The sequence below is a fragment of the Equus asinus genome, chromosome 5 (assembly GCF_041296235.1).
Source record: "Equus asinus isolate D_3611 breed Donkey chromosome 5, EquAss-T2T_v2, whole genome shotgun sequence".
NCBI classification, from domain to species: domain Eukaryota; kingdom Metazoa; phylum Chordata; class Mammalia; order Perissodactyla; family Equidae; genus Equus; species Equus asinus.
This window is the reverse complement of record NC_091794.1, coordinates 113148154-113173664: the sequence shown is the minus strand read 5'-3', so window position 1 is coordinate 113173664 and position 25511 is coordinate 113148154. Positions and strand designations below refer to the sequence as shown.

General features: G+C 61.4%; 3 protein-coding genes across 13 annotated transcripts in view; 1 reads left to right on the top strand and 2 right to left on the bottom strand.

The window, feature by feature from the left end:
* Window positions 1-256: 256 nt before the first annotated feature.
* TMEM52 (transmembrane protein 52) lies at window positions 257-5973 on the bottom strand. Its single transcript, XM_014863120.3, has 5 exons — window positions 5830-5973; window positions 5701-5744; window positions 5551-5592; window positions 4762-4940; window positions 257-4653 (listed from the first exon to the last, which is right to left on the bottom strand). The coding sequence occupies exons 1-5, from the start codon at window positions 5896-5898 to the stop codon at window positions 4475-4477; spliced, it is 513 nt and encodes a 170-aa protein (XP_014718606.2). The 5' UTR covers window positions 5899-5973; the 3' UTR covers window positions 257-4474.
* Window positions 2878-3717, top strand: CALML6 (calmodulin like 6; the record flags this gene model as incomplete). Its single annotated transcript, XM_044771776.2, is given in 4 exon segments — window positions 2878-2998; window positions 3001-3075; window positions 3170-3314; window positions 3396-3717. Coding segments are annotated over 4 exon segments (663 nt in total), but the record flags the coding sequence as incomplete, so codon positions are not given.
* A 628-nt stretch (window positions 5974-6601) lies between the features above and the next one.
* Window positions 6602-25511, bottom strand: part of CFAP74 (cilia and flagella associated protein 74) — a 75401-nt gene continuing 56491 nt past the window's right edge. For 4 of the 11 annotated variants that reach the window (XM_070511310.1, XM_070511313.1, XM_070511314.1 and 1 more), the window contains 21 exons: window positions 24256-24332; window positions 23601-23723; window positions 23026-23147; window positions 22331-22459; window positions 22032-22119; window positions 21148-21321; window positions 20446-20579; window positions 16506-16782; window positions 14864-14962; window positions 13708-13847; window positions 12945-13079; window positions 12655-12764; window positions 12463-12518; window positions 12250-12369; window positions 11812-11967; window positions 10817-10946; window positions 10444-10598; window positions 10096-10228; window positions 9699-9829; window positions 9340-9474; window positions 6609-9174 (listed from right to left, as the gene is read on the bottom strand). In XM_070511310.1, coding sequence (XP_070367411.1) covers window positions 9049-9174; window positions 9340-9474; window positions 9699-9829; window positions 10096-10228; window positions 10444-10598; window positions 10817-10946; window positions 11812-11967; window positions 12250-12369; window positions 12463-12518; window positions 12655-12764; window positions 12945-13079; window positions 13708-13847; window positions 14864-14962; window positions 16506-16782; window positions 20446-20579; window positions 21148-21321; window positions 22032-22119; window positions 22331-22459; window positions 23026-23147; window positions 23601-23723; window positions 24256-24332 — 2750 coding nt within the window. In that variant the 3' untranslated portion in view covers window positions 6609-9048. Of the gene's footprint in view, window positions 9175-9339; window positions 9475-9698; window positions 9830-10095; window positions 10229-10443; window positions 10599-10816; window positions 10947-11811; window positions 11968-12249; window positions 12370-12462; window positions 12519-12654; window positions 12765-12944; window positions 13080-13707; window positions 13848-14863; window positions 14963-16505; window positions 16783-20445; window positions 20580-21147; window positions 21322-22031; window positions 22120-22330; window positions 22460-23025; window positions 23148-23600; window positions 23724-24255; window positions 24333-25511 lie in introns of all 11 variants that reach the window. The other 7 variants (XM_070511305.1, XM_070511308.1, XM_070511309.1 and 4 more) reach the window with 5 other exon arrangements.

Sequence of the window (25511 nt, the reverse complement as noted above, 5' to 3'; positions counted from 1 at the left end):
GACCCTGAGGATATTAGGCTGAAAGAGGCTAGTCACAAAAGGGCAAATATTGTATGATTCCACTGGTATGAGGTCCCTCGAGTTGTCAAATTCATAAAGGCAGAAAGTGGAATGGAGGTTGCCAGGGGCTGGGGGTGGGGAGGGGGAGTCGGTGTTTAACAGGAACAGGGTTTCCGTTTTGCAAGATGAAAAGCTTTCCGAGACCTGTTATGGAACAAGGCGCGCATAGCTAACAGTGCCGAACAGTACACTTGAAAATGGTTAAGATGGTGAATTTTATGTTTTTTTACCACACAAAGAAAAAGAACAAACAGACTGTGCTCCGTCATAGATGTTCAGCAAATGTTGGTTCCCATCTCTGAGTAACACTACATGCTAATTTCAGCACTGTAACCCGTACATTTATGAAAAAAACTTGACAGCAACACTGAGACTCCTGTCTGCACAAACATCTGGGGTCTCAGCCCTGCTGAAGTGACATAAAATTACCCCTCGGCCCTGTCTGTCCTCAGGCGCTCGGGCCCCGCCCACCTTGTCCCCCACTGCTTTTTCCTCGTGCGTCGTGGTTTGGCCTTAGAGCTGTGACGAGTTTTACTGAAATGCTGTTTGACTTCCGCCTGCTGGTCTGGTTTGGGATTTTCGAGAGAGAGGTTAGAAAGTCTTTTCTCACCATCACAGAGCCCAAAGCCAAGGCCAGAGAGCAGCCAGGACGAAGGGAGGGGCCGGAACTGGCTGCTCCTGCAGCCCCGCCGGGCTGCTGGCCCGGTGCCCACCGGAGCCATCCTGCCCCGTCAGCACCGATCTGGCGGCCTCAGCAGCTGGCCTTCCAGAGGAGGCGTCCCCGAGGCTTCAGATGTATTCTGGCAGGCAGAGAGCCAGCTGGGCTGGTGGAGGACACAGCCTGCCTCACCTGCTCAGACTCATCCAGTGGTCACAGGGCCGGGGCAGGGGTGTGCGACTCTGGGAGCCATGCACGGGGTGAAGGGAACTAGGTGGGGCCCATCTGTGACTATCCCCCGGGTGGGGGCTGGAGTGGGGATAGGAGGACCCCCCTCAGCCCTGACTTGCAACCAGACCCCTAGTGTCACGGCTGGACCAGCAGGTCGTCTTGTATCCCCTGCCTGGATGGGAGCCTGAGGACTGGGGCCAAGGGGTCGGGAGCCGGCACCGCTGTCCCAGGTGGGGTGGGTGTGGGTGCATGTGTCCAAGGGCTGAGCACATGTATGCAGGCATGTGTGCTGCTGGGGCATGTTGTTACCAAGCAGCCTGGCCACACGGCTCCCTTGGGAGCTGGCTTTGCTGTTCTGAGTGGAAGGGAGGTCAGGTTTCCCTGAGAAACCCCAGAATAGAGAGGAAACCTGGCCTGGCTTCCCAGGGGCCAGTCCAGCTCCGTGGTCCTGTCTGTCCTGCCCCCTCTCGCCTCCAGCCCACGTCTAGCTGTTTCCTCCCTGGACCGCAGACCCCCAGCCCTTTCTGCACAGGGTGGCCAGAGGCAGTCCCGAATGCATTTGTTCATTCAACGTGTCTTTAGAGGGTGTCTGCAGAGTGCTGGCTGGGGACGTGAAGGCATCACCTGGCCAGGGCAGGCCTTCTGCCAGATCCCTCACAAACAAGTGACGAGAGCCCGGGTGAGGGTCCACGGCGGGATGACGGGAGGAGGCTGACCTGGCGGAGGGGCTACAGCTCACGTGAAGACCTTCCTGCCCTCGGCCCACAGGCTCCATCCTTGCTGCAGCCCCAGGAGGGCTGAGGCTGGGGCGGGGGCCTTGCTAGGACCCAAGGTCCGAGGGGGAGCTTCAGGGTGAGGGGGTGCCCAGGCTGAGGAGGGCCAGGAGGGGCATGTGGGGAGGGCCAAGCCTGTCCTGAAATAGGGCCGGCAGGATCTCCTGGCCATACAAGGCTGGTGGTTTCCAGACCCTGGGGACCCCAGGCAGCCTGGCCCAGCTAAAACGGGGCCACTACCTCCGCCCCTCGTGCTCTGCGCACAGCAGCTCCAGTGCCAGCCTGCAGTGCCCTCTCAGCTGGCCACAGACATGGTAAGGCCATTCCTGGCGCCCGGCAGAGCCGCCTGTGGACTGGCTGGGTGGTCGAGTGGGAGCTGGGGACAGTGCCCATGGGTAGAGGGGCAGGCCCTCTGGGCACAGGGATGGGCTGGGGCTGTGCCTGACAGTGCGAGGGTCTCTCTGGGAACCTGAGGGAGAAATTCAGTGAGGCTGGACAGGTAGGACAGAGTGGGCGCTGAGGCTGAGCCCTGTTGGCTACTGACCCCGCCCTCACTCGGGGGGTCAGGACAGAGCAGCCCTTCTGAAAAAGGGCAGTGGGTGGCAGGCAGGGGTGGCCAGGTGCTCGACTATCCTGGACGCCAGAACAGGCTAGGGCCCAGGACCCTGCCCCCAGGCCGTCCCCTAAGTCCTGTCTTCACCCAGGCCTGGAAACCGCTTGCCCTGGAACTTTTACCCTGGCCTGGGTCAGGCTCCTCCCCATGTTGGTAGGTGGCGTCCTTCACCTGGTCTCACCTGGTGTCCACTGCATTGGGCTCAGGGACTGGGGCTGACCCACCTGCCCTGTAGCCTCCATTGTCCCCTCATGTGGCTGGCCTGCACCCTGGCTCCTGCACGCCTAGCTGTCCCCACTGCCCGCCGCCGCCCCCGCCCCCCGCCCCCGTGTGCCTTCCCCCTTTAAGCGGCTTGGTGGAGTCCTGCTCACTCTCAAGAGTTGTGCCACCTTGTCTGGAAGCTGCTCTGGGATGGGGGCCTCCTTTTTTAGCTACAGGGCCCAAAAGGTGGCCAAGCGGATGGATGCGGCAGGGTGCCTTGTGCCACGTGTCCCAGGGCCTCCAACCTCCCCCTGACTGAGGGGCAGAGGGGACCCTGGTGAAGCTGGGCTGGTGCGTCCCCGCAGACAGAGCGCCTGACGGCCACACAGATCAAGGAGTACAAGGGTGTCTTTGAGATGTTCGATAAGGAGGGCAATGAGGACATGCAGACAGGTGACCTGGGCGGCTCACGAGCCTGCTGGGCATCAACCCCACCAAGAGCGAGCTGGCCTCTGTGGGCAAGGATGTGGACAGAGACAGTGAGACTTGGGCGGCTCGCCTGTGTGTGAGTGGGGAGGGGCTGCATGTGGCTCACCCTCATGTGGGCCCCAGCGCCCTGCTTGCTCCCCACAGACAAAGGTTTCTTCAACTGCGACAGCTTCCCGGCTGTGACGCGGATTTACTGAGAGAAGGCCCAGACCCAGGAGAACGAGCTGAGGGCAGCCTTTCGCGCCTTTGACAAGGAGGGCAAGGGCTACATCGACTGGGACATGCTCAAGTAGGGCCAGGGGCTGGTGGGAGAGTGGGTGAGGGCCGGTGCCCACTTGGTTCCCACTCAGTGGGGGGGGGGGTCCCACAGGTATGTGCTCGTGAATGCGGGTGAGCCCCTCAACAAGATGGAGGCCGAGCAGATGATGAAAGAGGCTGACACGGACGGGGGTGGGACTATCAAGTATGAGGGTGAGCAGGGGATGGGCCCTGGGAGCTTGGTGGCCAGGCAAGGCCGGGCTGCTGACCTGTCCCTTGCTCCCAGAGTTCACGGCCATGATGACCGGAAAGTCCTTCAAGCTGGTTCAGTAGGAGCAGCTGCCACAGCCGTGGGAGGCCTGCCCGAGGAAGACTGCTGCCCACTGCTGGCCATTCTATGCCCCCATCCCCCTGGCCAGCTCTGTGGCCAATAAACCCTTCAGCTAGAGGCAGGTATGGTTCACTGTCCCCATCCTGGAAAGGAGGGGCCAGCAAAGATGTGGGTCTGGAGAAGGGAGAGGGTTTTCCTGGGCCAGCCATGGCACATGGCCTGTCACTTCTGCTGCGACATCTAACACCGCCCACTGCCCAGCTCTGGGCTCTGGACACCAGCCTGAAGGCCAGGCTGGGTGGAGGTCGAGGACCGTGTGCTTGCCCTGCCTACCTGCACTGGGGGGCGGCTGCCTGAGGGCCCCTCCCGGAGCCCTTTCCTACAGGCAGAGACCACTTAGATACAAACTTTATTCTCTCTCCAAAGAGCTGCGGACATCATAGCCAGCCCTGAGCCCTGAGGCTTAGGCTTTTGGGGCCTCCTCTGGGCCCAGGGCCTGCTGGGATGGGTAGGGGCTGGGGCTGAACACAGCAGCCTGCTGTGTGTGCGTGTGTGTGTGTGTTTGTGTGTGTGTGTGTGTGTGTGTGTCTGGCCAACACAGGGCTGGCTGGCTCGGCTGCCCGGCGTTACATAGCAACGAGGCCAGGGCTGCAGCAATGTGCTGGATGGCTGGCCTTCCCGGGGGAAGGATGGTAGGGGTGGGCTGGGGGTCCCCGGCTCCAAGTGCTCCCTGAGCACAGGGAGGTTCAGGAGAGCTCTCTCCCTCCTTTGAGGGGCATCAGGGCTACAGCCGGGGATGTGGGGCATTGGGGCCCAGCTCCTGGGTCCCCTAGGCCTGAGGCCCTACCCAAGGGCCTGGGCTACTGGGAGGGGGGTGGCTCTTCCTGTTTGGGTTTGGCCATCTTGACAGCCTCATCGTAGGAGGGTGGCAGCTCAGGGGCGTACAGGCTGTAGGCGGGAGGGGTCATGGAGTCGAGGTCCAGCTCCCCAAAGGGTAGGGGCAGCTGTGTGCTCAGCGGGTACTGCACGGAGCTGTAGGCTGCAGGGAACCGGAGTGGGTTTGTGGGGATGGGTTTGGCCCTCACCCACCCCCCACTCCCCCTTGCAGGCAGGCAGGCCACCAGGAGCAGTGTCTGCAGGCACTCACAAGTCACAGTGCTGTGCACGGGGCTGTCGCTGTCCACAGGAATGACTGTCAGGTCGCAAGGCTGAGGTGTGGAGGGCAGGTGTGGCTGAGTGTGTGCCCGCTTCCGGAGGCAGCAGGACCGGACACAGCTGGCCGTGACCCCACACAGCAGCAGCAGGAGGACAGCAAGCAGGATAAGCCTGGGCAGGGAGGAGTAAGACCCTACCACTGGACTGACCCCCAGCCACCGGGCACCTGCTCCCTGGGGCAGTCATGACCCAACCACTGAAGACAGCACAAAAGAAAACCAGAGAATGTCCCTCTAGGCCGGAGACCTCCTTCCTGGCCAGAGCTGGGCCTAAGGAGCTGGCCCACCGCAGCCTCCTGCTGCTGGGCCTGCCCTGGCTGTCTCTCCAGGGCTGGCCACAAGTGGCCTTGGGCTCACTCCCAGGACACACTGTCCTGGGCTGACTGCACAATCCTGTGCCCAGACCAATGACCATGTTCACAGGCGACTCCTGCAGGATTGAGGAGGGAGGGGGTGGGAGGTGGGCAAGCAGGCTATGAAGGGAGGACCTGCCAAGGGCCCGAGTGGCCCGAGCTGTGCGGGTCTGGGGCAAGACCCACATGGGAGGCTGCCCATGGTCCTGGGGGCAGGAGTAGGCTGAGGGCCCCAGCGCCTTCCCGCCAGCGGCAGGGGTGAGGAACAGTGCAGGCGACTCCAGCCTTGGAGCCAGGCAGGGTGGGGTCTGGTGGGCCTGGCCCCGGAGAGAACCGTGGGGCACCCTCCGCGCCGCGCCCTCCACTTACCCCACGTGCCACAGGCTGCTCCAGCGGGCCTGGGGCGGGCACCTGCGGGGAGGGCGGCACCTGGAGCAGGCGGGGCACCGGCCGGCCGCCCGGCCCTCCCGAGCCTCCCCACAGGGCGGGGCGGAGCCCTGCTCCCTCCCCACGACTTACTGGTCCAAGGGGTCGCAGCTGCCGTCTGCGAAGCCCAGCGCCACCTGTGGGGACAGGGGTGAGCCCGGGCCGGGGCAGGCCGCGTGCAGCCCCGCCCCGCGGTGCCCGAGCCGAGCGCCCGCGACCCACCTGCGGCAGCAGCAGGAACGACAGCAGCAGCAGCAGGAGCCCGCGGGCGGGCGACCGCCCCACGAACATATTCGGCGCGGACGGGGAGGAGGTGCCGGCGCTGAGCCGCTTTATGGAGGCCCCGCCGTACGCAAGCCCCGCCCCAGAGCAGCGCCCATTGGAGGGCCACCCTGCAGCCCCGCTCCAGTGTCCCGCCCCCAAGTCTCCGCCCTATGTGAGCCTTCCGTTCAGAGGCCCCGCCCCACTAAAGCCCCGCCCCCGAGCCGCACCCATTGGAGGACCACCCTGCAGCCGCGCCCCAGGTGCCCCGCCCTCACAGCTTTATGGAGGCCGCGCCCAGCGCAAACGCGGCTCCGGAACCCAGTAGCCACGCCCAACATTCCCCGCCCCCAAATCTCCACCCAATGATAGCCGAGCCCTTTAGAGGCCCCGCCCCCCCGGACTCCGGGACCGAAGGCACCGCCCACCTGAGGGCCCGCCCCTTGAAGCCACGCCCAGTGCAAATCCCGCCCCGACGGCCCCGCCCCCGGACGCTCCGCCCCACGGCCCCGCCCGCCAGGCCCGCGCCTCCGCGTCGCCGAGCCTGGGGTCGCCAGTGGAGGGCAGTTTCGGTCTCGGCCCGAGCGCGGAGCTCCAGCCCGGCCGGCCCAGGCCTGTCTGCAGTCGGGCTCGGGGTGGATCGCGGCGCCCCCTGGAACGTTGTGGCCTCGGAGGGTGGCAGCCAGGACAAATGTGACCAAACCTCGCACACACCGCGGCGCCCAAAGGAAAAGGCTGTAACAGTGGGGACGCTGGGGTCAAGCGCGTCGTTCGAGGACATTTATTATGCACGCACGCAGCAGGCGCTCCCCGGTTGGCCTGGCCCACCGGAACTTGGGATTCCGAGCTCGGCTCTGGGCCCTCCAGGCACCCTGGGAGCACACCATTTCCAGGAGGGCTTCGCCTTGAAAGCCACGCTCAGCCTGGGGGAGGTGGCCTCTTGGCCTGGGGGCACAGATCGCTCAGCGCCATTCCCTCTGCCTGGAGTGCCTGCTGTCCATGCTGCCCAGGAAGCTGGGGACCATTTCTTCCAGGAGGCCCTCCTGGCCCTCTCCCCTCCTCCCACCAGGCTAGGCATCCTGTTAGGTTCCTTCTGGCCTCTGCTCCATCATCTGGTGGGCAGGCTAAGGGAGGCAGTCAGTACGGCAAGGTGCAGAGTGGTCTGCTTTGTCCCGGGAGGGTGGGAGGATCAGCCACCTCTGTCCTGTCTTTGCATTCTTTCCTTCTTTTTTTGGTGAGGAAGATTGTCCTTCAGCTAACATCTGTGCCAGCCTTCCTCTATTTTGTATGTGGGATGCAGCCACAGCATGGCTTGAACGATGTGTAGGTCTGTGCCTGGGATCCACACCGGCAAACCCCGGGCCACTGAAGCAGAGTGCGCAAACTTAACCACTATGCCACCAGACGGCCCCTGTCCTGTCTTTCTTCCTTGCACTCAGGACAGTCGACCCCTACATTGTCTCCCCCTCTGGAAGGGAAGTGACCCCACCCTGTTGAGGGCAGAGCCTCCTTAGCTTGGCTCTCTCCTTCCTGGATCTGCGAGGCACTTGCTCCTTGCTTTCAGCCAGACTCTGTCCTGCACCTCTGGGCTGTGCCCACCCTGCTCCAGCCAGGCCGGCCATACTTGGCTCCTGGCCATCCTTCCTCCTCTCTCCTGCCTTGACTGCCTTGGGGCCCAGCTCGAGGGCCGGAGGGAGGAGATGGGCAGAAGTCCAGCCAGGGTGCAGGAGTCCAGGCAGGGCCTTAGCCAGTGAGTACCAGTGCCTACTAGCAGGAGAGCCAGGCCAGGGTTTAGAAGAGAGTGGCCTGCCTCTCCTGCCCGGCACGGACAATGCCCTGCAGGGAGCACCACCTCCTGGGGGCTGAGCCTGGTCTGCTGGGTCCTGCCTTCCCCTCTCACCTGGTGAAGAGGAGGCTTGGCCTATGACTGGTCAGCCCCAGTGAGCGGTAGGAAGGGACCTGGTTCTGCCCACCAGACAGAAGTCCTACAAAATGCCGCTCTAGGGTCGCTGTCACCAGCTCGAGGTGAGGGAGATAGCAGCTTCCAGGCACCAAGGGCAACGAGGAGCTGGGGTGAGGACAGGTGGCTCCAGGTTGGTGTCCTGAAGCCAGTGCTCAGGAAAGGCCCCGGATGCACTGTGCCCTCCACCCCTGCCGGGGCGGGCTGCGCATGTTCTCCTGGGGGGTGGGCTCTGTGGGGACAGTGTCCAACCAGCCACTATCTACAAGGTAGGGGCTGGGGTGCGGACACCATTCTGAGCTCCCAGGACTGTCTCACAGGCTGGGGGGGCTTCTACCTTGCAGGGCTGGTTGGGGCCCAGAAGGCCGAGCCTGGACTCAGTTCAGAAAAGTGGGAAACCAGACTCATGCACTGGGGCCTCACCCTGGACCGGGCCACGCTCTGAGGGAGGACATGAGTGAGGGTGTGTCCCTGACATTGGCTCGCTCCTTTCTTGGGGACAGCAGGGATCCTAAACTTGGGAGGAACAAGGAGGCCTGAAGGGTGCCCCGGCCTCTGGAGCCTCCTGCCCCAGTCTCCCTCCTTGCTGGGCCTCTCCGGGTCTGGGCGTTTCAAGTCCAGCCCTGCACCCCCCGCACCCTGGCCTGCCAGCTGTTCCCCCAGTGCTCCAGGAAGCCCCTCCTTAGTCTCCCAGGCAGAGTTCATTGTTTTATGGACTGATTCGCGTGTGTGTGGGTGGGAGACAGGGGGCTGCCTCCCCAGGGTTCTGTCCCCACCTCTCATTCTGTGCTCGCCCCAGCAAATGACTCGCTGTTGCCTGCACTGCAGGCCTGTATGCAGCAGCTTGCAGAGGGTTTATTGGCAGACCCGTGGGGCAGCTCTTCCCCCCACTGAGGCCTCTAAAGGCTGGGCAGGTGCCGGTGGGGCTGGGGGCTCTGATGGGCTCATGTTAGGAGTAGGTTGTAGGCAGGATTGGCCTAATTGCTGGTTCTGAGCGTGGGGGCCAGGGAGGGGGTGCTCGTGGCCCCTGGCTCACCGGGTCCAGGGCAGCAGGAAGTGGCCACGCCTTGGGGCTGGGGTGCCCTGGCCATGGGGCCGTGCAGAGGGCTGCCCATTCGAACCTGCTCAGCAGGGGATGTGCAGGTCCCAGGTCCCGGATGGATCGGCCTGGTCTTAGACTAGGGGAGGGCTGCAAGGATGGGCGGGAGGGTCTGCGGGGGCTACGTGGAAAGACTCCTGTGGCCTCCGGGGCTGCTCACCACCTGGGCTACAAAGAGGACCTTGTAGAGCTCCTTCACGTCCCCCCTGAGCTGCAGCAGGGCTGATGCCATGAGTGGGTGGTCCGGCTGAAATGGGAGTGGGGAGGAAGGAGGGAGACCCTCAGGCAGATCTGCCCACCTCACCCACCCAGGGCCCACCCAGCAGCCCCCTCTCAGGGGTGGGGAAGGGGTATCATCTTGCCCAGCCTTTGGCTTTCACAGGGGTCTCTGGCCACAGTCCATGGCACCCACATCAAAGTCGGCAGGTGGCATCCAGGAGATGCTGATGGTCTTGGTCTGGCCGCGTTCCACGAAGCCCCTGGAGGGCTCGATGGTGAAGCCCTTGTGCTGCAGGGACGTGATGCTATCCAAGCTGAACTCGACAGTCTGTGGGACATTGGAGCTGCTGGCAGGCCGGTAGGCCTGGCACAGCTCCCAGGGGGCAGCGAGGCTGGGGGCCAGGATGCCCAGCTCCACCCACCCTCTCAGCCCTGACCAGCAGGCTGCCCACCCCCCCCCCCCATCAAGGGGCGAGGCCAGGAACGGCCTGGGAGGCCCAGGCAGGGGCGGTCGCAGAGGTGCCAGGCAGGCTGGGGCAGTGCTGCAGTCACCTTCTTTGGGGACAGCTGGGTGGTCCGGATGCAGCCCACGTGCAGCTCTCGGGTGGCAGGTGGGGCTGGCATGTCCACGTCCAGCTGGAGGTATTCCAGGGTCACCAGGATGGGCTTCAGTTCCTCCGCTTCTGGAGAGGGAGGGCCTGGCTGGGTTGGCTGGGTGGCATGTGGCCAAAGGAGCGAGGGAGCTGCCCAGGGTCAGGCGAGAAGTGGAGGAGCTGGTCCTCATGAAATCTCCGTTTAGCATGCCCCCCTTGCTTTGGGGGATAAGCCAGGAAGCCAGGAATGCTGGCCCAACCCTGCAGGCCTCCCAGGGTTACGGATGTGGCTGAGGAGTGGGTGGGGTGCTCTTATTGCCATCACTGCTGGGCTCCCACCCCCTCAGAAGGCTCACCCTCTCTGTGCTCGGAGTCCAAGGCAGGGATCACAGTCAGGGACTCCACAGGCACATCAAGGGGGTCTCCGCCCTCCACGAACATCATGTGCTCACGCGCTGCGCCCTTCAGGAGGATCTGGCGGGAGATTTTCTGGAGACGAGGAGCACAGCAGCCTCGTCCTGTGACCTCGCACCTGGGGCTCCAGAGGAGCAGGGCCAAGGGATCTGGGGCACTGGTCCCTCCACTTGATGACCCCCAGCCCAGCAGGAGTCCTCAGGCCTGGCTGGGGGTCCAAGTGGGCAGAGCAGGGAAGGGCCAGCAGGTGGGGGGTGGGTGGGAGAGGGGCTGGGGTGGGGGCGGCGCACCTTCTCCAAGAGCACGACCTGTAGTCGGTCAGAGAAGTACAGGCTCTCGTGATCCGGGCTGAAGGTCACGGTGAAGTCCTGTGCCCCGCCCGCCTCCAGGACGCCCTCGACCGGGACCACGCTGAACACACTCTGGCCGCTGTGGTTCTGCACGCCTGTGGGCGGTGGTGGGTGGGTCACCTTGTACCTGGCTCACACCGCCTGCTGCCCAGCGTTCCCCCGCCCCACACTCCTGCTGGCCTCCGGTGCTCCACCCCACCGCAAACCCTGCCTTCCCGTCTGGCCCCATCCCTGCCCCCACCCACCCCCCACATCGTCCTGTCCCCCCAGCCCCTCTGCCTACCACGCCCCCATGCCCTGCCCATCAGCTCACCCACGACCTCTGCCCTCTTGGCCCGTGAGGTGAGGAACTGTGGCAGCTGCTGCCGGGCTTTGGCCCTCGTGCTGGAGAGGCTGTCCAGCTGCAGGGAGAACCTGATGGGCAGTGAGCAGTTGTTCTGCAGCTGCAAGGAGAGGGTCCCTGTCACTGGATGGCCCATCCAGCTACGATGGGCAGGATGCCACAACGAGGCCTCAGTCTGTGCCTGTCCTCTGGGCCACACCCTGCCGAGGGACCATCGCCCCCGTCTTCAACGATCCCCAGCCGGCGCCTGTGACACGTTATTGAGCGTTGGTTCATCTCGTCCAGCCTCACATCATCCCTCTTGCGGGCTGGCGCACTGGCCTCAGCCACCCGTGGGGCCCTCGGTCCTCCAGGGCTCCCTCTGCTGTCAGGCTCAGGTTAGCCTTCTGCGGAACCACTGTCCCCACTCAGCTTCTGTCCCCGCCCTCACACCCTTCTCCTGAGAGTGCCCCCTCCTCAATAAAACTCTTCAGGGAATTCCAGTCCCTGGTCTGCTGCCAGGACCCAATCTGAGCCAGGCGAGGAAGCAGGTGTCCCGAGGGCTGCTTGATCCGGAGGCTGGTGTGTCTTAGAAGCTGGAGGGACCCTGGGAGCCAGACCTGCCTTCCTGCAAGGGCGTGGGAGACCACAGGGCAGTGGGACCCACCAGGGAAGTCTGCCACCTCTCCCCTAGAGGTACCTGAGCTGAGCTCCAACTCATCCTGGTGAGATGGCCCATACAAAGGCCCTGAGGCAGGAGGACAAAGAGCACTGAGGAGGCAAGGGCAGCTAAGGGGTGGAGGGAGGTGGCATCCTCAGCCTTCTCCTGCTGGAGAGGCCAGTGGAGGTGGCAGTTGTGTGGGGCGGGCAAGGGCATGGCCTGCACCTCCAATGGCTCCCCACCAAGGCAGAGTCAACCCCTCCCAAGGAGGAGCCCCCTCCTAGGAGGCTGGGGCAGGCACAAGGGCCCCTGCGAGGTGCTCCACCTTGAATCCCGAGGAGACAGACTCCCTGGCAATCACGTAGCCCATGTTGAGGACATCCCCTTCAATGGAGCACGTGATCATGGATGCCACGCCGGTCCCCACGAGGGTCAAGGAGAGCGTGCCTCTCTTGGTGATGATGTCCAGCGCTTCCTGGGCCTACGGAGACCACGTCCCTTAGTGAGGAGCAGACATTGTAGAGGCATGTGCGGGAGCTCTGCCCCGGGAGCAGCTCCGGCACCCAGCTGGGGGCGCTGGCGCTGAGTCCTCTGGGAGCTCCCCAGCCTCCGCCTGCGGGTCAGAGGGGAGGGCCCAGGAGGACTGGCTGCTCCCAGGGCCTACTGGGACAGCTCCGGGCCTGAGCACACGCGGGGGTGCAGTGTCGAGCTGGTCCACGGAGCCTGGGGCTGCGGCATGGCTCAGGGTGGGCCTGGGACTCACCAGGACGCTCTCGCGGGGAGAGAAGGACAGCGCCAGGACCTGGGTCTCACCCGCCAGCAGCTTGCGGATAGGGTTCAGCAGGACAAAGGGGCCGTTGGGGTTCAGCATGGAGAACTCCAGCTGAGGGCCGGTGTCAAGGAGAGGTGTCGAGGGTGGGCCACGACCCCTCCCCACTCCCTGCAAGCTGCCTGGGCTGGGTGTGGATAAGGATACGGCCAGATCCTCAGGGGAGATGTTCTGAATGGAGACCTTCTTTACACCGCAGTGTCCTGAAACCGGACCAGAGAGTCGGGTCACAGCCCCAGGCTGGGGTGGGGTGTGCCTCCGGGCCAGGAGGTGCCTTGGGGGCCTGGGTCCCTGTGGGTGGTGATGTGGGGGTGGGGGCTGGGCTCAACCAAGACTCACCTACAGCGATGTGGCCAAAGTTGGAGATGGTCGTGCCTTTGTTGGACGTCACTACGATGGACGGTGCCACCGCTGGACACCACAGCTCCAGGTACAGGGTGTTGTGGGGACTGGAGGCAGGGCCGGCACGCCGATGGACCAGGACCCACCCCCACGGCCTGACCCTCAGCCCTGGCCCCCACTCACCCCAGCCACCGGGCCCCACCCCGAGGCCCCAGATCTGGGTTGGCAGCAGAGGAGGGATGGTAACTTTTTAGCCGGCCACACCCCACCCTGACCAGATGCCACACCTGAAGCTCAGGGGTTCCATCCCCTTCCGGTCTTGGATGTCGCCACTGGCAACGACACAAGGGATCACAAACTTGTTGAACTTCCCCGGGAAAGATCTGACCAGGGTGGCCCGGGCAACCTGGTCCTCGTGAGAGCTGGAGTGGAGCCGGAAAAGTGCACTCATGCCCCTGCCCTTGCTGCCCCCTAGCAGACTGGAGGCCCTGCCCCACCTCCATGGAGGGGTCCATGAGGCCACACCTGCTCCCCAGGGCCCTGGGCCAGATGGTGAGGGGCAGCAGGCTGGGGCCAGGCTGCAGCTCTCCCAGGTTTGTCTGGCCAGCTAGCTTCCTCGCCTCTTCCTTGCTTCCCGTGGGGCCCTCCCCCACCCAGGGTCCTGGTCAGGCACTTAACCAGAGAGCCACATTCCTGGGGCCGCAGGCAAGAGTCCAGGGCTGACAAGTGACGCAAGCCCATCAGAGCTCTCTTGGGCTCATTTGAACTTGGGGAGGCTGAGCTGGGGATATGGGAGTGGCATGAGGCTGTTCACAGGGACATCAGGCCCAGGGGAATGGGGTAGGCAGATGCCCAGGAAGGCAGAGCCTGAGGGGCCTCAAGGCAGCGCCTGGATCCAGCTGTGTCTGAAGCTAGCGCAGCCCTGGACTTCCAGGTCAAAACAGCTCTGCTCCAGGCAGTCTGTGGGGGAAAATCCCCATGGGGGCCAGGGCAGGGTCTCCTCAGTAGGGCCTGGAGGGAAGAGGTGGGGCAGTTGGCTCTCAGGCCCACCTGCACCTAAGGTCCTGCTTCTGCTGCTCTGGAGGCTGGTTGCTGGAGGCCCGGAACAGCCGGTCTCGGTTCTGCAGTCGCAGCGTGGAGACGGACTGTCTCTGCAGGTCCTTCCTCTGGGGGGCCATGTCCTTGTGGGACTTGGAGGGGGAGAGCAGGCTGTGGGCCCCTCAGGGCTCTGCTGAGCCCGGCAGCCACCCAGCCGCCCCTTGCAGCTCCCCTAGGGCCCAGCCCAGGCCTGGGCAGACCACCCAGGGCAGGGTCCCCGGGCGCATGCGTTTGGAGGGGACAGGGACCCAAACACCAAGAGGCTCCCTCAGAAAGACTGGCAGCACGTGCAGAAGGGCTGAGTGATGGTCCCCGTGCAGAGACCTGTGCACCGACACTAGTGTCTGCCTTCACCAACAGGGAAACTGAGGGACAGAGAAGGTGAAGAGTCGGCCAGGACCGGGGTCCTTGTGCCTGGTGCCCTTTCCCCGCACTTCGCTGCCCGGCCCACAGGGCGAACCTAAGTGCTTCCTCCTCCAGCACGTGCTCGAGCAAGCGTGCTCAAGGCACAGATCCGGACGTGGACAAGTGCAGTGTCCCTCGGGTCCCCGGGCAGAGTGGGTGGGCATCACTTGGGCCCTGCCTGCACAGCTTCGGGTGGGTCCGCGTGGACGCCTTCCCGGCAGAAGCGCTTGTGTGGCCACGTCACCAGGGCTGGGCCTGTGGTGGGGCCTATCCCCCGGATCCACTTTCCCTTCTTCCCAGGCTGCTCTCCCCTCGTGGGGTCAGCAGCTGTACTTGTTCAGAGCCGCAAGCCGTGTGCCATTTGATCTGCTCCCCTCTGTTGTGAAACTCGGTTAGTGGAAGCCCCATCTGCTCATCACTGCCAGGGGCGGGGGCATGGGGGGGACAGGGTGGTTGGCCCATCCTCCCGAGACTACCCTCTGGGGTCCACCTGCCTGGTGCTGCCTTCAAGACAGGAGGAGGGGCTTTGCCAAGAAAGTTTCAACCTCTTGAAACAGCTTGACACAACAACGCTGCAGAACAGTCTGCCCAGCGCTCCTGGCACAGGGGCCTGGGCCCAGAGCCTCAAGGGGCTGCAGCGTTTCTCCCCGAGCAGGCCCCACCCCATGCCTCTGTGCCCTCCTCTCAGGGCCTCCCCACGCACCAGTTTGCCCTCGGCTTCTTTGGTCAGGGCCTGGAAGGCTTCCTGCTGGATCAGCTCGCTGGGCAGCACTGGCCGGAAGGCCACCTGGACCAGGCACCTCTGTGGGGAGAGGAGCCCAGAGGGCAGAGCTGGCCCCCGCTGGTGCCTTGCCCTCCTCAACACCCCGTGTCCCACCTCCCCTGGACTCCTGGAGGTCACGCTCTCTGACACTCCTGGTGTGATGCCTCCATCTCCTCTTTGGGATTTCAGCCTAGCATGCCCCTTCTGGGAAGGCCCTCCCTGCCCCCTGACCCCTGAGAAGTGGGGGTGGGCTGCAGGGCATGATGACCAGCCCACACTTACCATCCAGGGTAAGGCTCCCCATGATGGAGGCCCTGGATGGGCCAGACCCGGCCCACTGCCCATGAGGCCCAGTGAGAAACGAACCTTCGTTTTCAGCCATTCAGATTTGGGGGGTGAGTTCCTGTACCCTAACCTGTCCCTGTGGCCCACACAGCAGCCTTTCCAAAGCACCTCCTCATTGCAGTTCATCCTACGGGAAGTCCAAGGTCCCACAGAGGACTGGCTCCTCATGGTCTCCCCAGTGCTCAGTACAACAAAGATAGCATGGAGGGGAGAGAGGGGGGTAGAGAGAGAGGGAGGGAGACAGAGGGAGAGAGAAGGCCCAAGCACAGCTGGAGTACCCCCGGGACACAGGACCATTACTTAAGCAGAATTCGCTACATTTAATGAAATGCATTTTAAATAACATACTTGGTGAAACCCTGCCGGGGCCCAGGCATCCCCAGCACCTTCCTGGGCCGGTTCTTACCTAGTCCTCCCAACAGACATCACAATGGCTGTCACCCTAACTTTATTTTATTTATTTATTTACTTATTTTGAGGAAGATTAGCCCTGAGCTAACTATTGCCCATCCTCCTCTTTTTGCTGAAGAGGACTGGCCCTGAGCTAACATCCATGCCCATCTTCCTCTACTTTATACGTGGGACACCTGCCACAGCATGGCTTTTGCCAAGCGGTGCCATGTCTGCACCTGGGATCTGAGCCAGCGAACTCCGGGCTGCTGAGAAGCGGAACGTGCAAACTTAACTGCTGCTCCACTGGGCCGGCCCCTAACTTTTGAAGGTAAGGAATGAAGCTCAGAGAGGCTGTGATGGCCCGGGGGACAGGGGATGACCTGAAACTCTGCCTCCAGCCCGAGTTCTTCCTGCTTTATCAGGAAAAGCAGAAGGCGGGGAAACCCATGACTGATGGAGTGGACAGATACCCTGCACTCTTGGTGACCAGGTGCTGTGTGGCCTCTGTGCCCATCTGCTGTGCCATCCAAGGGGCTGCACCCCTTCCCTCAGTCTGAACAGCTTGAGCCCCAGCCAGGTGCCTGGAGGCCAGCCACTGTGGGCACCCCTGCCTCTGGGGCTCAGGCTGGGCTGGGTGGAGTCTCATCAGACCCAGGCAGGGTCAAGGTTGTCTCCGTGTCCTCTCCCTACCAGGTCCTGCTCATCGGCCGCGGAGGCCTCCTTGGCCCTGCTTGGGTCTGATGAGGAGCAGAGTTGACCTGCACATCCGCTGTGTTCAAGGGCCAGCAGAGCCAGGCACCCCAAGGGGCTCTGGCCCCTGCTCACTTGTGGGGCCCGCACCCACCTTTCCTGGACACACCGTTCCCACGGAGGGTGAGATGGTGATGGGCAAGTCCGGGGACAGCAGGAACTCGAAAGATGTGGGCCCCACGGGGCAGGCCTCCTCCGAGCCGACACGGGGCACAGAGTGGATCAGCGCATTGACGCTCACGTGAGAGTTGATGACGTACAGGGTGGCCACGGATGTGTCGTACAAGGAGGTGGCCGCAAACTTGATCTGGTAGTGGGACAGCTCCAGGGGCGGGTGCACACCCATGGCCCGGCACGTCAGCTTGAAGCACCTGGAAGCGACCAGCGTGGGTGGGCTCACCCTAGGGCACCTGGGGGGTTGGCGGGTCCCTCTGCAGCCATGGCCAGGTGGCCCGAGTCGGGTGGGCAGCCCCCGTGTGCAGAGCACCTCATGCCCAGGGAGGCCTGGGACCACAATGGCAGTTCTCACAGGTTTCGTTCACTCCCCGCTTCATGAATTACGGAAAATACTGCATGCCTCTGTGCACATTTGAAGTGGATAGTTAAAATTTTAATCATAGGTTTCAATAGTTGCGAAGGAGGTAATTTCTGACTTCTGTTAAATATTTATTGACGTTTGAAAAATAAGAGTGATAAATTGCTCCTTAAATATAAGCATGAGAATCTGTATACCACAGTGAGTTGATTCCTGCCATTATCTAAGAAAAAAAGAACAGATGTTTGATATTTTAACCATGGAAAATTTACATTCCATATTTTCTTTGAACTCCTATTTCCACTGCACTCTCCCCACTGAATTTCATCCTAATTGCCTATGTTTTAATGCTTTAAAGGATGCTGTTCATTGCTCCATCGTCCTGTCTGCAACAAAAAAAAGGTTCGGACGTTGAAATGTTTCAATGTGTATTTGTTTATCCGGTGACATGTTTCAATGTATATTTTTATGTCCTCTGATCACAGGCTCTAAATGTTAAAAAAAAATTCCTCCTGGGTGGAGAAATCCTTGAGGTTATTATTGGCACTCAAGTAATGGAAAACAGCAATGTATGAAGTGTGACAACCATTGCATGTGAAAAGGAAGGTTTTATCGGAATCATCCTAGGAAGGTGGGTGGAGCTGCTCTTTCCCAGTTGGTTCAAGTGTCAGAGTGATGTGACTTGTGGCCGGAGCAGCCTGCCTCTTCCTTCCACCCACACGGAACCTGGGCATGGAGGGGGCTTGGCTCCCCAACGTCACTCGACCCTTTGAACTCCTTTTCTTTATATGCCAGAAATTCACATGGCAACACATCTTCCAACATTATTTTGAATCTGGCAACTCTCTTAGGCCCTCACTTTTTTACAAGGAAAGAGCCGGAAGCCTCTGCCCGGGGTGGCGTCACTGAGACATGCCAGATGCTGTCACCTGTGACTTGGAGGCAGCGGGTCAGCCGGGCCAACCGTTCACTGTTACCCCAACGCACGTTGTCAACACTGCATTTGCTACTGTTCAGCTGTTCGAGTGCCTCCTGGTCCCCTAAACACATGGATGAGATGGTCCTCAGGGCTGGTGGGGACGTGGAGCTCCTGCAGTGCCCACACGTCGTTGGCGAGAACGTAAAATGGTACCACCACTTTGGAAAACGGTTGGGTGGCTTCTTATAAAATTAAAAACAAACTTACCACATTACCTGTGAACTCATTCCTAGATATTTGCTGAGGGGAATGAAAACTCAGGCTCACGCAGAAACCTACGTGTGAATGTTTAGAGCAGCTTTGTCCATGGACGCCCCAACCTGGAACCGACCTCAGTGTCCTTGGACAGGTGAACGGCTGCACGTCCACCCAGTGGGCGGGGGCTGGTGGAGCCTGATGCTCACGGACCCGCGGGAGGTGTGTCCCGGGGAAGGGGGCAGGGCAGGGGCAGGGGCAAGGGCTGGTGGTCTCTGGAGGGACGTGCTCCCCAGGGTGGAGGCAGGAAGACCAGGCCAGCGGCGCCCTGCCATCCATGCGGGGTGTGGAGGTGATTCAGGTATATTTTTAAGGTGGAGCCAGCAGGATTTGCTGACAACTCGGATGTGAGGTGAGAGAATGAAGAGTAAGGACAAGGCCGAGGTTTCCGTCTGAGCCACAGGAAGCTGGAGCTGCAGGTGGGGCAGGTCCGGGGGGGGCGGGGAGTGGATGAGGTGTTCCACTGTGGACACAGCAGATCAGAGACACCTTTGGGACGTCCAGTGGGCTGGCAGGTAGCTGCACCCAGGGAGCCAGACAGGGGATGTGCTGGGCCCACGAGGGTCCCGGTTGAGTGTCTGAGTTGGGTCTCGTCCAGGCTGCAGACTCCACCTGTCTGCTCAGGCTCTGCCGTAAGTACTGTGGCCTTAGGCTGGAGCTTCCTGCAGCCTCTGTGGAGCGTCTGCTGAGGCAGAGCACGTGCTGGTGGAGCCAGACAGGCGGAGTCTGCAGCCTGGACGAGACCCAACTCAGACACTCAACCGGGACCCTCGTGGGCCCAGCACATCCCCTGTCTGGCTCCCTGGGTGCAGCTACCTGCCAGCCCACTGGACGTCCCAAAGGTGTCTCTGATCTGCTGTGTCCACAGCGGAACACCTCATCCACTCCCCGCCCCCCCCGGACCTGCCCCACCTGCAGCTCCAGCTTCCTGTGGCTCAGACGGAAACCTCGGCCTTGTCCTTACTCTTCATTCTCTCACCTCACATCCGAGTTGTCAGCAAATCCTGCTGGCTCCACCTTAAAAATATACCTGAATCAGTGGGCTTGCCCCACTGAGGAAGCAGGTAAGAGCCTGCTTCTCCTGGGACTTGTTTTCTGGAGGCAGAGAGAGCCGTGTTGCAGTGCCCTAGTGGGCCACGGGACCCGGTGGGAGGGGCGCAGTGCTGGGGGTGGGGCTGACCGACCGCAAGAGTCGGGTCCCCTTGATTCCTATCGTGGCTCCTGACCCTGAGCTTTACTCCCTAAAATCTCGCCACCACCAGCTCACTCCTTCTTCCCCACGAATGCTGGAGTCAGATCCTGGGCAGCCTGATGGGCCTGCCTGGGGACCCGAGCTGGATGAGGGCTTGGTCTGAGGGCTGGGGGGCAGCTCTTCCAGGCCTCTGGCCAGCCTGCCCCACCCAGGCCTGCCCAGGCCACCAGCCAGGACCAGACAGCAGCTCCAGCAGGAACGTGGATGGGGGCGGGATGAGAGAAGAGGAGGCAGGGTGGGCTGGCTCCATGGGAGGACAACTGATGCCAGGCTGGACGCCCATGAAGGGACATTCCAGAACATTCCTCACTGGAGGCAGATAATCCCAGGCAGCAACGAGAGCCGGCCCCATATCCCAGACCACCACCTGCGTGACCTGCTCCACGTCTCCCTGCCTGCCACCATCTCAGCCCCGACTCTCAGTGGCGGAAATGGAGGCTCAGGGAGGTCCAGAGAGTGGCCCCATCACACAGCATGTTACAGGAAGCAGGGCTCATGCCCAGGTCCTCCTGAGGGCAGAGGGGTGCTCTGCACACGACACACACGCTCACACACACACACACACACTTGTACTCACGCACACCCCCCATACTACACACGTCCACGTCCACGTGTGCACACAAGCATGCTCACATGCACGTCCACACACGCAGACTCACACATGAAGTCAGTCATATGCATGCACACCCTCCACACACATCCACACATGCACGCGCATATGCATGCAACACTCATACACAAGTATTCACACATGCATGCTCACACATATGTTCACATGAACTCACACTCATACACACATGCTCACACACGAGGGTGAGCTGGCCCAGAGTGCAAGGTCCCAAATCCCAGGCATCTGTACCCGGGACTGAGGTTCCCGCGGCCAGCAGTGTTGCCCAGCCCAACCCCGCGGTCAGCCTGGCCGGCTGAGGGCTCAAGGGTGGTGGGAGGGGTTCCACCCCTTGCCCCCAAGCTGGCTGCACAGGCCTCCACGCGCCCTCTCCCACCAGGCTCACCGGTTGATCTCTGACTTGCAGACGAGCTCGAAGTTGTAGTCCCTGGCCTTGGTGGGCTGAAAGACCACATCGAGCTGCAGAGTTTCCAGTGGCAGGATTGTCCCAAACCCGTCGTTGGGCTGGATGTCCACAAACTGGCAAAGGAAGACCACCGATGCCGATGCAGTCACGGTGATCTGCTGGGGGTGTCACGGGCGGTGTGGAGTGTGTGCTGCAGGGCTGTGGAGTGCATGAGCGCGAGCAGTGGGGACATGTGTCTGCATGTGTGAGGGTGTATATGTGTGTCTGGTATACATGGGCGTCTTCATGCGTGTGAGCACACGTGTGTCTGTGTGTCTGTGTGTATGTGAGTGGATAGTGGGGTTGCTGGCAGGGCAGCCCAGGGAGGGGTGAGGGGCAGACAGGCCTGGGCCTCGTCTTGGCTGCCCTGCAGGGCCAGGCAGCAAGAGTTTTGGAAGGAAAGGAAGGGAGAGGAATCTGGAGTCCTGCGGGTACAGCGGACGGAGACGGGGAGAGGCCAGGCGAGGCAGCAATAGCAGGCAGCGGGGACGACGAGAGGGATAACCAGGAGAGATACCTGGTCAAGGTGCCTGGAGGTGGGAGTGGGGCATGGGGAGGGGTGAGGCTGCTTGGTGCTGGGCCTTGCCTGTCCCCAGAGCCTCCTGACTTGGCCCCTATGCCCTGCCCGGCCATGTGAGGTACCTTGGGGAGCCCGACGAACCCAAACTCCTGAGGCAGGAGGGAGTGGTTGCAGAGGCTGACTTGGGTCCTGATGGCCTCGTAGATAGTGCAGTAGCCAAAGTCCACCTCCGAGGGGCTGAGCTCCAGGTCTGAGGTGGTGACTATGGCGTGGACGGTAAACCCCACGGGTTTGGTCTAAACACAAAAGGCAAGCGTGCTGGTCACTTGTGGGAGGTTCATGCAAATGTTCCCAAAGTGAGGGAGGCACGTGCGTTGCTGGGTGACAGCACGCCCTTTCGTGCACACGAGTCTGTCTTCTGATAAATCCACTTCACTGCAGTCCCCTGGCCTGGGGGATGTGAACGAAGCCGCCACAAAGAGGTGCCAAGGGGGAGGGGAGGAGCCACAGGCAGGCCAGGCGTGGGCGTGTGAGTACACCCATGTGTCTCCATGTGCCGTGTATTGTGTATGCACACATGTGCATGTGTACTGAGGATGTTCACACATGTGTGCCTCAGTCTGTGAGTGTGTGCAGACTGTGTGTGCACAAGTGTACAAACACGTGTCTGGGAGCGTGTGACATACTGCGTGTGTGCATGTGGGCATTTGAGGGTTGGGGTGCCTTGGGGACAGCCCCACCTGGCCCTGGACAGCACTCAGAGGCTTCTGTCTGACCCACAAACACCCTCCCTTTGTCTCCACTGTGCAGGGGCTGCTGAGGCAGGAGACAAATCTGCTGGTCAGATGACTGGAGACCTGCCACAGGAAAGAGACCAGGCAAGGATGGCTCAAGAATCAGGGCCCTGTCTTTTTGGGGGCCTCACTCGGGCACAGAGCCCAGCTCCCAGAGCAGCCCTCTGTTCCCCAAGAGCGCCCAGCAGTCCTGGGAAGGGGCCCACACAGACCTGGTCAGCCACCCGTATCGTCATCGGGGCCTCCAGCACTCTGCTTTCCTTGTCGAAATACTTCCCTGCGTCTTCCGGGAGGGAGTGTCTGAAAGAGACAGGATGCTCTTGAATGGACCTGTCTTCTTCATATTTTGCAAAAAAACTAGTAAAACTGAATGATAAGTGGTGTTCTGAAATCAGGCAGGCACTACAAAATATACGAAATATAATGGCGATGAGACACGCATCTAACGCAGCAGCCCTGACAGCTGGGCAGAATGACACCACCCACCCCTGCCGGGCCTCCCACCGCTCACCGCGGCAGGAACTTGAGCTGCACCGAGTAGGACGACAGGGCCTGGATGTAGCCCATCTCAGGCAGGAGCTCCAAGTGGCCCCTCAGCTCCTTGCACACCTCGAACTTCAGGCGTAGGGCTGCTTTCGACCTGCAGCGCGTTTAGGGACACAAGACATGATGCCGCGTGTTTAATCCTCTGAGCGACTTGCTGGTTCTCACCACCCAGCTGTGCCCGGGTGCTCGGTGCACACACGCGCCACGCCAAGCCGTGAGCCCAGAGCGAGGGAGCAAGGGTCCCCAAAACCCCGCTTGTTAAGGGCTGGTCCTCCTGTAAGCAAATCTGATGAGGAATTCTCACAAATGAAAACACTGCAACTGAAGTACGGCCCTAGTCAGATCTCAGAGACGGTAGGTTCTCAGCAAGTCCAGGGGTGGGCAGGGCCACATCCTTCTGGAAGCTCCAGGGAGAATCCGTTTCCTGGCTTTTCTAGTTTCCAGAGTCACTGCATCCCTTGGCTCGTGACCCCTTCCTCCTCTTTGCAGCGGGCAGCACAGCATCTTCCAGTCTCTGGTCTGACTCTGACCCTCCTGCCTCCCTCCTGTGAAGACCTTGGATTCCAGTGGGCCTCCCAGGTGACCAGGGTGATCCCCCATCTCAAGGTCCTTAACTCAATCACACCTGTGGGTCCCATGCTCCCTGACCTCAGGGCTCACCGTGTGTGGACAAGGACAGAATCCTGATAGAGCCGGTCGTACATGCATATCTTCAGGTCCACGTTGGGCTTTGGCACCCAGACTGGCACGTCGATGGCAACGCCAATAACCCTGAAACATAACTAAATTTGAACGTGTAAATTCAACAACGTGTATTTCCACCAGCAAAGCAGGCGATGCCAAAGAGTCTTAACACAGAACGCAGGGGTAGAGTTTTTGTAAGTCTTACAGATATTGGAAGGTTAATAATTAAGCTAGCCACGTTTTGGAGTTCCGTGACACTTTTCATATTATATAACTTAAAAAAATCCTTGTTCTGAGGAAGATCAGCCCTGCGCTAACGACTGTGCCAGTCTTGCTCCAGTTTTACGTGGGTCACCACCAGAGCGTGGCTGACGGGTGGTCTAGGTCTGTGCCAGGGATCTGAACCTGTGAACCCGGGCTGCCGAAGCGGAGTGCGCCAACCTTAACCACTACGCCACAGGGCTGCCCCCCCAAAATCCTTTTTATTATCAAAATAATACTGCCCAGAGTGTGGTGCGGTGACAACGTGCATAAGCCATGGTGATGCTCACCGTCGGGCACTGCGGATTCTTAAACACGACCTTGAACCTGGTGTGGACGGCTCCCGGGATGACCGGGGTGAAGATGACGGGCACTTTGATGGAGCTGAAGGGGCCAATCTCACCCTCTCTTATCTGCGTGGGAAGACGCCACAGGGTCCGTCAGGCTCCTGTTTCTCTGAAGGCGCCGCCCACTGCCCTCCCCACGGCCACATCACTGTGAGGTGAGTGGTGGCAGGACCTGTGTCCCTGGGGAGGCCACGTGGCCACACAGACCTGCGCCCAAGCCTGGCCTTGCCCCAAGAGGACTCGCTGCCCGGGATCCCAGTCAAGTGGAGGAGGTGAAGGGCAGCTGAACCCCGTCCCCAAATGCTCCCCACACTCGCTCTCCTTGACAACCCCTGGCCCTTGCACACATGTGTGCACACACATACACCATGCTCCAGCCTGGGGGCCCTGCTGCTGGTATCTTCTCCGAGCTGGACCTAGCGCCCTGCGACAGGGGGGCTGGATGCCAGCTGAGACTGCAGGCTTCCCAGAGGCTGTGAGTCCAGCGGCCAGACAAGCCCAGTCTGGCTCTGGTCAAATGGAAGGGCTGCCCTGGGGGAGGGGGTCAGGAGGACACGGCTAGTGGATGGTGGGCTTGGGGCAGGTGGGCCTTGCTAACCTCTCCCAGCGAGATCTCCGTCTGCTCCTCACTGGGAGGTATATTCACGATGGTGGTCATGGTCACTCCCTCTGAGTCTGGAAGAGAAAGGGCTCCAGACGTGAGGGCTGGCCGTGTAGGGGCGGGGCAGCTCTGCCCAGACTCCCCTGAGACACGCTCACCCACAACCCATCCTCCAGGAGCCACGGGGCCCACAGGGAGCTGGTGTGCCAGAGTGGGATCTGGCCCCTCCCTCTCCTGGACCACCTGCTATACGGGGCTTGTCCTCAGGAGTGGGTGGCTGGGGTGGGAGAGGGGGCTGCAGTTGCCCAAAGCCCCAGTGAGGGCAGGTCGGGTTGGCAAGAGGAGCGGGCCCCGGGTGAGCTGGTGGGTGCAGTGTCCTGAGAGCAGCGTGTTGGAAAGAGGATGGTGGAGAAGAGTGGAGAGAGGAAGCCAGCCAACCCTTTGGGGGTTTCCTTTAAAGCAGAAGGAGAGGGGAAAGTGGGCTCAAAGGGGTTTTGGATCAAGATGAAGAGACAGCAGAACGCTGTGTCTGCCGAGAACGGCTGAACAGAGAGAGAGATGCTGATTCTGGGATAGGAGGCTGCAGGAGTGCGTCCGGGGGGCAGGCAGCCCAGGGCCCGGGGGGCACAGCCGGCTCCCCACCCTCCGAGGGCAGCTGAGGTGTGGGATCCCCTCCCAAAGCCCACCATGCTCTAGCAGCCGACTGGAGTGGGAGGGGCTGCTAAGTCCGGAAAGTTTTAAGACAGTATCATCTTTCAAGGACTTTTCCTTTATAATCAAATTTCGTAGCCTAATTTTTCACAGGTATTTAGCTTTGTCTGAGTACCGCTGCCGGCGTGTTCTAGTCATCACTGCCCACTGTGGGTGTGGATTCTGACCTGCCCTCTGGGGCTCGGGGCAGCACCCCAAGAACCAGCAGGCCATTTATCGGGAAGGCCCCTGAAAGCAGATGCTATTTCCTCTCGTCTGAGAAGGCCTTTCTGTTGACCTTGGACGGGAACACACACAATTTGGTAGCAGAGGCGAAGCTCAGCGTCCTTTCCGAGTCCTTCTCTGGCCTCTGCCCGGCTGCCAGGCTGGGTCGCTGTGGAGCACTGCCTCAGTCCACGGCAGGTCTGCACCCTGGACACCATGTGTGGCTGGTGCAGCTGGATTATTACCCTACCGGGTGGTGTACACCATTCTGGGGCCTGGGGTTGTACAGGCAGAGGGCCCTCAGTTCTGGGATCTTCCAGCATACTACTCTGCGTGGA

Excerpts from the sequence above, each read along its gene's own strand:
- TMEM52 (XM_014863120.3), bottom strand. The coding sequence starts at position 5,898 with ATGTTCGTGGGGCGGTCGCCCGCCCGCGGGCTCCTGCTGCTGCTGCTG. Across the intron at positions 5,593-5,700 it reads AGCTGCGACCCCTTGGACCA|GTGCCCGCCCCAGGCCCGCT; the intron begins GTAAGTCGTGGG and ends CCCTCCCCGCAG. Across the intron at positions 4,654-4,761 it reads CGTGCACAGCACTGTGACTT|CCTACAGCTCCGTGCAGTAC; the intron begins GTGAGTGCCTGC and ends GGTTCCCTGCAG.